Below are 12,730 nucleotides of genomic sequence, written 5' to 3' on the forward strand. Positions count from 1 at the left end.
GCTTGAGGGAAACTACTGGGGAGTTTACGTGGCAGAATATCTTTGGGGGTCATTGAGCCGGGTCAGTTCAGGGCCACTGTGTTCTTTAAAATCACCATGCATTGGTTGGAAGTCATGGTTGGCATGCTAATGTGTGAAATGGTCATAAAGTTCAAGGTGAGAAATCAAAGTTTATTGTAACACTCTCTGTTATATGCAAATCACTGCTATTGCTCCTCATATGACATAGAAAGTCTAACATTTGTCATCAGTTAGTGGGTATATTTTTGTGAATTACAGCCAGTTACTGGAGCCATCCCATACACGGGGTACAATAACTCAGTCCTAGATTTGCACTACCTGTGGAAAGTAGGCAAACCTTCAGTATTTATTACTGACTCTCAGCCACAGATCAGGTTGGATTTGGCAGACAATGTCTCTTTTAATCAGCAGATGTGATCAAAACAGCCTCACAGAGCTCACTTGTTTGCTCAGTCGTTCACCTTTCCAAGCTTCTCCTTATTTGTCACATGAATATTTAACCAGTGCTATGAATATTGAATGATGCTCAAAGGCAAGACACCTGTCTCGCATTTTAAGAGTCACAGGGAATCTGAAAATAACTTCATCCGTCTTCTGTCTTGTCTGCATCCCACGCTGTCTTCATGAAATCTCACAGCTGTGACCTTACATTGACAAATTTCGAAGTCTAGACCAAAAGTAGTCCAAACATTTCATCTGACTGCACGATATTCAACAGCAGAGCATAAACATAAACGTACAAAGATGATCACACACAAGCCTCAAGGTTCTTCTTTTTATTTTCTGCATTGAATTTCATGCAGAATCCTCCAAACCGGTTAATCCATTTATTTACATTTGCTACCTTTCCAGTGCATTGGTAATCACATTATATGCAAGCTCAATTTGCCTTCATGGACAGAGCTAATGAAAAATGAGACCCAAAAGCAGCTGATCAGAGGAACAGGGCATGAAGCAGTGTAGTTGTTAATCTTTTATGGCACACAGAGCCTTGTCTTTGTTGAATTTGTTTTTCTTTATGTTGCTGAACTCCGCACGAGGTGCCCCACACTCAAGTCAGTGAATTGTAGAAATTAAAATGAGGGACAACATAAGGATGAACTTTAATAGCTGAAGTTTTATACACAAAAGCAAACTCTGAGGGTCAGTCATATCTATCAAATACTGAAAATCAGTTTGAGGTGCACGAATCTTTACTTTCATTCATATATGTATATTTTTACTTAAAGAAAAATATCTCTGAGGGCCAAATTGTAGTGATTTTTTTAATGCAGCATTTTATTTCATTGATGTTGCAACACAATGTAACAAACACAAAATCAGACACAGTAGCCAATCAGCTGTTTTAATTCGATTAAGAAAATCAAAATCCATAAGACAAACCTCTGCAAAATTCCTGTATTTTTCACGTTTTTGTCATCTTTAATAGGTGTAAATGTTTGTGAGGTGCAGAAATGTACTACTAACCCGGGTATCCAAATTGAGCAACAACATCTTACAAACATAATGAATACATTTTCTACATGAAACGCTAAAAATGAATTTTAAAGCCATTTTCCCACCAGCAATAATTAACTGTTTGTTCTGCTTAGCTCCTAACGCATGGGACCATTACTGTCATCTTTAAGGCAGTGGAAAGATGACGCAGATGTCAAACAACTGAACTCTTCAAGTCTTTACAAATCTTATTGGCATAAATGATTATTTTATGTCAAGAAGTTTATATTGTCAGGATTGTTCAAGATTTGTGAGATTTCAGTGAGTTCTTCCATTGTAAACCACTGGCCCGCCCTTGGTGGAAGATACTCTCTAAATATATGTATAAATATATGTCGCCCACTTATGTAAATCTGATTATTCTTTCTTTGCTTAACTGAATAGCTGAAGCCCCGGGAGGCGAAAAAAGTGTATTGTGTAAGTTTTAAGATATTTTGTTCTTCTCAGGGCACTGTGACCTGTAACGGCACATAATGAAGGGAAAAACTACAGCCATTTAATGGGATAATACTTTTGTGTGGGGTGCAGAGAGGGAGTGTTTTCAACCCATTGGGTTGTCTGCTACAAACACGCTGTTGCCACAAGAATCGAATGTACTCCCTTGTGATGATATTACGCACTCATATTAGCTGAAATTTGTCCTGAAATAGACACATTTTTATTTGCTAAACATGATCAGAATTGCTGGTCAAAGAGGAAATGGGTGTAAAATGTGAATATTTAAATATACAAGGAAAGGAGGGCAGATTTTTGTTCTTATTGCAGGCATTAGCATATTTGCATGAAAAACTTGCTTTAAGTGAGTCTTCCTCAGAGTTATATAAAGAAATAAGTGACTTAACCGCCTAATTTCTCTTTGATATTTGGGCATATTGGGCCCGATGAATGTTAAAAAAAAGAATGACCAATTTTTTTTTTTATACATTATTTATGTTTTTAAGAAAAATGAGGATATTGGTTTAAAATTTTGATAGAACAGTAGCAGTATAATGTCCTCGTAAGTGGATATCAGGCCCATGTAGAGCAAAATTGAGTATTTTAGTCTAAATAACCCAAAATGTGATGTCCACATATGTGGACGCCAGGTCCTAGGAGGTTAAAGCCGAGCCTTTGTTGAGTAGCCAAAAGCCCTTGTGAAAATAAGCCTTACTTTGGTAACAAAAGCATGGTATAGGATATCTTTCACAAAAAAAGCTCATTTTACGTTAAAGGTATAGGAATTTAAAACAATACTGAAGCACAGAGGAACTTTACAAAGGGATACTAGACTTCCACTTTCTCGTGTGTTTCTGAATAATTTATTTCATACAATACACGAGGAGAAAGGTTTTTTGGTAAAGTAAGTTTTTTGCTAATATAACACCTTTAAAGTTACACATTAAAATGGCAAAATTAATTAGCACATTGAGCAGTTTTTAAAAGGAAAGCATGGCTTTATGTGTACACAGATGTGACCAAATTGTACAACTGCAGATTTACAATGTAATGCTTTACACCAGTCTTACACAAACCGCACAACAGCAAACCAAACAAATGATCTTAAACCCAGATATGCACAACACATTATCCAGTTAACAAAAAATCAGATTTACATTGCACATAGTTACTCTAAGTGCACTCTTATATATATATATTATCCCTTTTTAATGTTTGGTAACCAAAACAATCAACCCAAGAGACATATGTGACTGAATTTGAGAAACACTGTCTAATATAATTGCTTTCCCACTTTGTACACATCTATTTACATTCACCATTTTAAGAGGTATACTGGAAAATTCACAAAATTACACTAAAGTTACTGACGACAAAAGACAGACACAAAAAATGTAGGAGTATTTAAGCACACACTTATAAGCAACGTGAAAAATGACATTTTAATCTCTGATTCTCTTCCGCAATGTGCCTTTTGTCCTAGCTGGCCCTCCCCAAGTGTGGTTCTGTCGGAGGTTTCTTCCTGTTAAAAGGGTTTTTTTCTTCCCACTGTCGCCAAATGGTCACTCGTAGGCAGTCGCTTGATTGTTGGGGATTTCTCTGCATGGTCTATAAGTTGCAATATCAGGCAACTTGAGGTGACTGTTGTTGTGATTTGGTGCTTTTTGGCAAATGTGTCTATTTGCCTTAATCCTGCGACTTAAATTGACTCATGTGTGCACACTAAATATGAAGCTAGAGTCAGTAATGTTTGTGAACTATTTGGAATTCCTAGGGTTCATGCATTATGTGATCTGGTCATCATGTAACTCAGAACTAAAAACGCAGTCTAACTAAATTACACTGTTAAAAAAAATAAATAAAAAATAAAAAAGTTAAACTTCAGGGACACTAATCTATCCAGTTAGGAAATATAAACCACTGTGAATTTGCACAGTTACAACAGGTACAACAGGTGAAAGACAAGAACGGGACAACCCCCACCCTCCCAAATACCCCTGCTCATTACAAGAGTTATCACCTGCACCCCATTCCAGCTCACCTGGGGTGGCACATCCATACATGCTGTTGTAAGGTTGACTATGGGACTCAGAGCCTTTAGTTGTTCTGCAGCGAGACTTTGGAATACACTTCCACCAGATCTCCGGACGACAAACTCTCTCTCCACTTTTAAATCCCGTCTTAAAACCCATCTATTCAAAATTGCATATCCTTCATCATGATTCCATCTTAGTCTATTTTGTCCTTGTTTAGCTTTTATACTTGCTTTTATACTTTTATACGTGTTTTTTATTTTTCATTTACCTTATGTTTTTATTTTTTTGTACTAATGTAAGGTGACCTTGAGGGTCTTTAAACGCGTCTATAAATAAAGTTTATTATTATTATTATTACTAAGGTTAGCCACCCTCACAGAGTCCAGCTCTGACAGTTTGTTAGGACGTGCCACCCTGGAGGAGCTGGACTTCCTGTGAAACCTGAATGGACAGAATGTGTCATAATAGTTTAACTGTCTTTGTGTTACACTGTGTTGATCAAGTGTTCCCTTAAATTTTCTGAGTGGTGTAATAATACAAAATCAGCAGTACTTTATGTAACTCTTTGTATGTCCTTGATTGAACACAAACACACACTGTGATAATAACGCTACCAAAACTCTATCTGGAGTCAGGTGTTTCAATCAAGGAGGCTATAAGTGCAGTGAAAAATAGCCTGACTTTTCTCAAAAGAGGTTGGCTGGTGTGATCCGTGCTTTGATCGCAAACATCTTCAGGAGACCACAAAGACAAGAATCGTTATAGAGATGCCTGAAGCAGAAAATCACTACTAAAGCATTTCAAACAACCTTGGTGTTCAGAAATGCACAATAAGACAAATTTTTTACAAACTAAAGAACTGCTGATATTCTCTGTGGGTGTCCTGAACATTTTATTCAATCTTAAAGGAGGTGAAAGAGAGAGAACAAAACACCTGTAACTTGTTAAGACCTTGTCCACTAAGAACACTGAACAAGAATGGGGTTAATAGAAGGACAATATGGAGGAAAACATTATTCTAAACAGAGACAATCTCCTCTAGATGTGTGAAACAAAATCTGACTCCCAACAATCATTGAGGAAATTATTAGTTTAAATTTGGATCATGTCTGGGTAGCAGAGCACATGACATGAAGCTTAAAGTGAATGATTAATGCACCAAGACCATGACCCAAAGCACAGAAAGTAAATCAGCAATAAATTCATGTTTTGCTAAAGTCCTGACCTTAACCCAGCTGAACTGCTGTGGCATAATCAGAACATGGACATGCCACAACATCCCAGAAATACTAATGAATGCACTTGTAGAGAATAATGGTCGAGAACTGACCTACCTATTCCAACCTGCAATGATTACTTCCCATTAGAATGAAAAGTCCAAACGTACGTGTTACTAGTTTAATTGGGCTGGTTGTTTGAAATTGTCCCTTGGAAGGTGAGTAGACCAAGAATTAATGAAGTAATGAATGTTTTCTGTGTACAGTAACTTACTGGTTCTTTTGATATGAGTGTGATTGCAATTTTTGAAATGTTGGATGGAAAGATTGTACAGCATCCATTTTTAAAAGTACACATTTAAAAACTGAATTGGGTGCACAACTTTGAATTTACCATCAATTGTAGGAAACCCCAAGAGGGTCAACAGTATAAATACAGTGCTGAAGTTTCACGATGTCTTTTAATTTGACAAGGTCAAGGCCCATTATTCTTCTTGTTACTGATCATGATTGACTACACATGGTAGGTTCTAGTTGGATCTCTTGGAGCCATTTCTACTGCAGATACTGCAGATTCCAGGAAAATCGTTCAAACAATTGTACATAAGTAATAGTTCTGTTACCACTTTGCCAAGGTCTAGCACAGGGGTGGGCAATCTCAGTCCACGAGGGCCGGTGTCCCTGCAGGTTTTAGATCTCACCTTGGGTCAACACACCTGAATCACATGATTAGTTTGTTACCAGGCCTCTGGAGAACTTCAGGACATGTTGAGGAGCTAATTTAGCCATTTAAATCAGCTGTGTTGGTTCGAGGACACATCTAAAACCTGCAGAGACACCGGCCCTCATGGACTGAGATTGCCCACCCCTGGTCTAGAAGAAGACTGAAAATGTCACCCTTAGATGAGAGCAAATTGGTTAGATGTTCAGGAACAAGGCAGGAACCGCCAAGGATTAAGTGTCACTGTCCACAGTGAAGTGCTGATCAAGAAAGAAGTCGCTGCAAAATTAGCATGTCATTCACCTGCATGATGAGTGTATGTAAACTTCTGACCACAATATGAAAGTGGTTCCAATCTTTTTCCTTTTCTCTAAATGTATAATTATTACTTTCAGCAATCTGAAGGCGATATATTGATATTCAATATTTCCTTGACACATATTACCACATTAGAATTTTTTTATTATTCTTAAACTTAATGATGATCTAAACCTTTAAATCACTGGTGGGTTGAGATGATTTCCTTCCTCCCGTGTAAAGCTGGATCCCCCCGTTGTTCCCTCTAGTATGAACAAGCCTTACTTTCAAACCTACGCGAGGTCAAAAGCACAAAGACAGCATCGTTGTGACAGGGCCAGTCATCCTTGTCACTTTGCTTTGCATACAGGATCTAACATTCTCTGCTGACTTGTCAAGTTCAGACTCCTCCGATGGAGAAGTAAGTCTGAACCTGAAGAATTCAAAAAATATTATGCATAATGGAGATTCAGAAGATTCTGAATCCTGTCATGCTTTAATTTGAAAAAACGACACTTAGTGATTCATTACTATTATTATAACCACAATGTGATGTGTATGGCACAAGCATTCCAAGTTTATTTACACTGCACACTTGACTGTGCATCATTTTTTATAACTCTTCCCAAGTAAATGTAAACATTCAAGGAATGAGCTGCATATGGACATCTCCTCTTCAGAGCTGCTGTACTGCCCAACAGCCAGCAAAGACTAGACCGCAGAAGTCGGTTCAACACACCAAACCCAGGCACTCGTCAGTGATCGACACAAAACCGCCACAGTGCCCTAAATAATGAAAAATATCTACCTAATCATAGGCTCAGAATCGCACATGCCAAGAGGGAAGGCTGTGTTGATAAAAGAAGGCAAAGGGCAACCGGTCTCTCATGAGCATGATAGTGCAGAGAAGGGCATTTGTGCTCCAAACCCATCATTGTGAATCAGCATCACTTGGTCTGAAGCCTAATCTGTTTGGCATTTATGGAAATAAAGTTTCCTGCTCTGTAAGCCTGTCTTTTTTTCTGTCTTCCTACACAGCAAAGGGGGGGAAGTGTAGTATTATGCTTATTTTGGATACTCTAAAGTATGTTTTAAAGCAAATTTTCCAGCACTATTTACATTCAGCACTCAAACACACCCTCACAGTCCAGTTCTGGTATAGTACCTTTGTTAGCCTGTGATGCTGCTGTTAGAAAAATACATCACCTCAATTTCTTCCAAAGCTTTAGCACAAAACTTGACTATTTGGAGCTGCAGGAGTGCACAAGGCTCAGAGTTACACCAGCCCACTCACCTAAGCACACAGGATATTTAAAAAATAAGAGCTGTAGTGATATGACTTGAATTCACCTGTACAGGTGACCTGCGCAAAAATGACTCTCTCCGCAAACACTTTGTTTGTTAAGCAATGTGCAACTTACCTTCTCATTTAAATGTATTTTTTGGAACAGTTACAAACTGCTTCAAAGCTGATTATGGTCACATCGTGTCCTTATATCTCTTTTTCCAATCCTTTCATCACTTTCCATCTTCTGCACCACACACATGACCCAAGAGTACTTATGGTAAAGCTTATATATGCTGCGATGTTCTGCCTAATGTTTGGCATGAGAGCATTTTGTACAGCATTTTGTGTGTCTGTGTCACTGTGACTCAGATGCTAGACAAGTCATCGTGACAGGATAATGAAGCCCGGCGAGTTTTCGGGCTGCACCGTGTCAACATGGTGATCTGGGTGTTGAAGTTGTTGCTGCTGCCAATAGACGGGTGCTGGTATTTGGTGTCTGAGCCCATGTATCTCTGCAGGTGCCACCTCCTCCACTTCCTCTTGATCTCTCCTTGGACCTGAAACCGATTAGAGCAAAAGGGACAATTACATGTTTATTCAGTAAGTAGAGCTACATGTTCTTTACCAACATAAAACATTACTGGGAATTCACTGATAATGTTTTTGACACCTCTGACCAAAAACAGAGTTTATATGTTAACAAAAGGACAAAATGCTGCCAAATGCTTTCCAAAATACCCGTGTACATGTGGACAGGCCCTGCTGTTACTCCCTACACACCTCTGTCATTCTCCAAGTGTTTTACTTGAATTTATTTCATACAACAAATTTGGACAATTTAGAGGATTTTGAATAATCGACTATAAAAACTGCAGCTCTCTTAAAAGCGGGTGACCTGCATTTTAATTAAACAGAAAAACAAATTGGTTGGCGTGATTTTCAGCAGCAGACGAAGCTCAAGGACGGAGGGGAAAAAATGAAAAGCACCCAGAGAAAATCCACAGAATTAAACGCCGCCAGCGCTGAGGTGGCGCGCCATTAAAAGCAGTACCCGACACTGACATTAGTTTTCATTTAGACCATGTCAGAGGGAGGAAAGTGAACCAAACCTTCTGCTGGAGGATTGAATATTTTTAAATGTGCCTTTTTTGTTGTTTTTTTGCAGATATTTGCTTATGTTGGAACATTATCTACAGTCAGTTGCAGGTTTTGGAAATTTGTTGCTTTTTTGTGTCATGTATTACAGGTTAAGGGGCTGTGCCAGGTGTTTGTGTTATTCTGCACACTGTACACTTCTATTACTGGATTAGACTACATTCATTTTTTCCCCCAAATAGTGCGTGCATCTCCAAGGTCTCCCTTCACTCTCTGAGTATGTGCGTGTGCATATGTTTCCCTGTTTATGCGGCACTGCTCCAGCTCCCACTGGACTCTGGCTGGCACACCTGACACTCATCGACTAATCAACCCGCCCCTCCCACACACAGTCATCCACACACACACTCGCCATCATGTGCTTTCATCGGCAGCAGCAATAAGAACACTTAGGCTTCACATTTATTTCTCTAGGACCTAGAGTCTAGGTCCTTCCTTGTGCTCTACCAGCTTGCGTCTCTTTGTTCGGCCAACTCCTTGTTAAGTAAACCTGGCTGCACACTCTCCACCGGCTTCTCCAGAAAATCCTCAACCCCTCATTTGGACCCACGTATCTTCTTTTTTAAAGACAGTCCTGCCTCGCAATCGAGTCCAGCAGTTTTTTCTTTTGCATGAATTTTACGAGAGTATGACACTTTAAAAACTGTTTTGCATTATTTAGGCAAAAAGAAAATCAATATAGCTTTTTCTTCAGTCATTTTCTTCCACTTCTACCTTGTCAATATTTGTTTTCTTGCTATCAACATGTCTGCCATTCCTTAAGCACCGAGAATTCAACAACTAAACCTAACATATCTTACCAGCAGTGCACAAATCTTCCACACTTAGTAAAGGACACCTGGAAGTTGCATGAGATTAAAATTCAGGCAGCTTAGTGTGAAGCCTCGCCATCTAGCCCAGATTCAATCTGGCCCAGCACTGAGAACATAAATAATCTGCCCACAGAGAGCCTGTGCAGACATCACTGAATAGCTCCCTGCCAAAAAGACTGTGTGCTTTTTACAGCCCTCCCACCCTGCAGGCAAAGTGCAGAAAATATGCTGTGGGGAGGTCCAAGAGAGGAGCTGGAACGACAAGCGCCGGTGACTCATACCCGCCGCTCCATCTACCTGTCAGGACTGTGTGTGAATGTAAATGGTGCGCACAGGGAGCGACGGAGAAACTACAGATAAACTACATTTTCTGAGAATGAGAGCACGACTGCAGGCTATCTCTGTGTGGAAGTACTGTGGTGTGTTTATATCAGCAGTGTTTACATCACCTACCTCTCCGTTCAGGAAGCAGTAAAGGACTGCGACCACAAAGCCCTAAAAGGAAAGAAAAACACTGATAAGAAAGCAGGAGCAGAGGATGTAATGGTTAAATTTCTTCTTTGATCATCTCGTCTTATCAATTATTTGTTATTTTTACAGTTTTTCTCAGTTCCAGAGGCATCCTTTTTAAGATCTTAGCACTAAGGATGGTTTCCCCGTGTTTTTAGCAAATCTGAATACCTACTCTGTGGAACTGTTATTATTATCTGAGAGATTCAACAAGACATGATTTTAACTTGTATGATTCACTGGACTTCCCTCGCTCTCCCTATTCTCATGCACCTCACGGTTAATGCTCTCCCTTGCAGTGTAAGAAGCGAGAAACCCCTGTATAATCCACAAACTTTCACTACACTTTTTTTTTTACGTCATCTTTCCCTCCCACCTCCTTACTCCTTTCTCTCTTCAATGTCCAGTCCGATTCCTCGGTGTATCTGAGTGGGCTCTTCCTTGTTTTCAAACTGGTGACACGTTGGTGCGCTAAAGCTCAGTAAATGTGTTTTACAACACTCCTACTAATGGCCCTCAGCTGTTAGCTAACTGGACAGTATGTGACATTAGCTGATCCAAGTCCCGAGAAATTCCACACTCCTTTGTGATGTGCATGCAGTCTGACAATGTCACATTTTAGCACATGCTCGGATCGCTTGGAAACCCGGGCAAGCAGGTACTAAGAAAGTACCTGTACCAGGTACTATGACCTAATGGGAAATGGGTTTGATGATCTGACTACTAGTAGTAGGTACTAATGGAAAAGGGGCTTAAAGGTACAACACACTGAACCTTGTAACAGCTGGGCTTCAACAGCACAAGACCACATTATGTGCCACTCGTGTCAGCTAAGACAAGGAGGCAACAATTCTCACGGGCTCAGGGAAATTGGACAACAGAAGATTGGAAAAACGTGGTAGGCTGGTGTTACCAAAATGAAAGCATGAATCTGGATTACCTTGTATCGAGAGACCAGACTGCTGGTGATGGTGGTGTAATGGTGTTTGGGGATATTTTATTAGCCAAATTCACTGTACCCAAATGGCCGCCACAGTCACCCCATCTCAATTTGGGTTGTAGTGGAACTGGAGATTCACATCATGGATGTGCAGCCAACAAATCTGCAGCAACTGTTTGATGCTGTCATGTCAATATTGCCCAAAATCTCTGAGGAACTCTGTGCCACGGAGAATCAAGTCAGTTCCGAATGCAAAAGGGGGATCAGTCCAGTATTAGCAACGAGTACCTAACAAAGTAGTTGGTGAGCACAACTATTTAACTCATGAAGAAGACTTAATCTCTCTTGGTTATAAAGATTGTAGACACTTGTGTTTGTTTTCCAAATACCTTCTTACAGCTTTAACTGTCTTAATTAAGCCAAAGCAACAGAGGAAAAGCTGTAAAAAATAACATGTGGCAGTCATGACAGTCATAAATGTATTACACAGACAAAACAAATGGGAGTCGAGTTGTAATAAGAAGGGGGAATAAAAGGAGTAAGGAGAGGATTGTGTTGGAAAGGTTTCCATATCTTCCAAGCTGTTGTAATGCAGCTGTGCTGTCAGGCTGCATTCTCCATCATTCCTCATTAAATGATGAACTGAAATAACATCAGAGCTTTAAACAGTGACAGTGCCACTGAGACAGCCAGCAAAGTGCTTGGAGACCTGATGCAGTTTTCTTTAATAGTAGCACTCGCTAGTTCAGGGCTGAAAGCATGCCAAATCACTATTTTTGGACTTTTTAAAAGTTTAAGTGACCACACTTCTAGAAGACTACATTTATTTTAAGGCACTGGATTTTAGGAATCTACAGGTATTTTTTTAACAATCACTTTTTCCTCAAAAACATTTGATCTCATACCTGAAATGATCCCAGAATCAAGTCAAAAACCAGCCGCAGCTCAGTCTTCACTTGCTCGGGGATAAATGCAAACACTATATAATTGATCCCAAACAGCGGAATCAAAAGCAGCGTTGACTTTGCCAGTCGCCTGAAATGATAAGGCAAAAACAAATTCAAATCCCTCCCTCCAGTCAAACCAGCATCCAATCTGTCTCTGTATACCCCAATAATGAAATGCAGCTCAGGAGTACTTTTCATTTTAAATTTCAGCTCAGCAGACCAGAGACGGAGGGGGGGGGAAAAAACACCATGAAAAGTGTCAGTTGGAAAATAGCTCATGCATTATGAAAAACCACTTAAATACATATAGCACTACATCTCTGTGTAAAGCAGCTGCTGGATGGTGGAAAACCACAGTGTGCTGTGCATGCTAAGATTTTCTTTTCTGAAATCCAAAAGGACTAGTTATCCCTGCATCGCTCTGAGCGTAAAAAAAGTTACATTTGCAGCAATAGTTACAGGAAGAATACTCAGGAGTGCGTGCTACTCTGCTGCTCTGCAAGTTTATTCAAACGAATCTTTGTTTATCCTTACAAAAGCAGCTAATGTTCACAGAATGTCCACCGAGACAGAAGTGGCGGAGCTCTTTCCAAACACCCTCGTTCGTATCAGTGACATTTCATCCTTTATTAGCTGATACACAAAACAAACTTCCAGCATGAAAAAGAAATTTAATTACACTCACGAGTACTGGTTGGAGTCGTTTCTTCCAATATCGGGGCAGTTTATCTTCTGGCGAAGTATCCGAATGATGCAGATGAAAAGAATAAAGTTAATCTGTGGAGAATACATTACAAAAGTCATGTGAGAAAAGCACTGAGGCATTTCACACTGCATCTAATGCATATGGGGAG

General features: G+C 39.7%; 1 protein-coding gene across 1 annotated transcript in view; it reads right to left on the minus strand.

Moving 5' to 3' along the window:
* Nucleotides 1–3,953: 3,953 nt before the first annotated feature.
* vipr1b (vasoactive intestinal peptide receptor 1b) overlaps nucleotides 3,954–12,730 on the minus strand; it is a 48,590-nt gene continuing 39,813 nt past the window's right edge. Inside the window, exons 10-13 of the mRNA XM_085362918.1 lie at nucleotides 12,562–12,653; nucleotides 11,835–11,964; nucleotides 9,933–9,974; nucleotides 3,954–8,069 (exon numbers count right to left, since the gene is read on the minus strand). Coding sequence (XP_085219044.1) covers nucleotides 7,878–8,069; nucleotides 9,933–9,974; nucleotides 11,835–11,964; nucleotides 12,562–12,653 — 456 coding nt within the window. The 3' untranslated portion in view covers nucleotides 3,954–7,877. The remainder of the gene's footprint in view (nucleotides 8,070–9,932; nucleotides 9,975–11,834; nucleotides 11,965–12,561; nucleotides 12,654–12,730) is intronic.

This window comes from Diplotaxodon limnothrissa, linkage group LG9, assembly GCF_057381915.1.
Source record: "Diplotaxodon limnothrissa isolate DT_005_m linkage group LG9, D_limnothrissa_male_GT1.1, whole genome shotgun sequence".
Lineage (NCBI taxonomy): Eukaryota > Metazoa > Chordata > Actinopteri > Cichliformes > Cichlidae > Diplotaxodon > Diplotaxodon limnothrissa.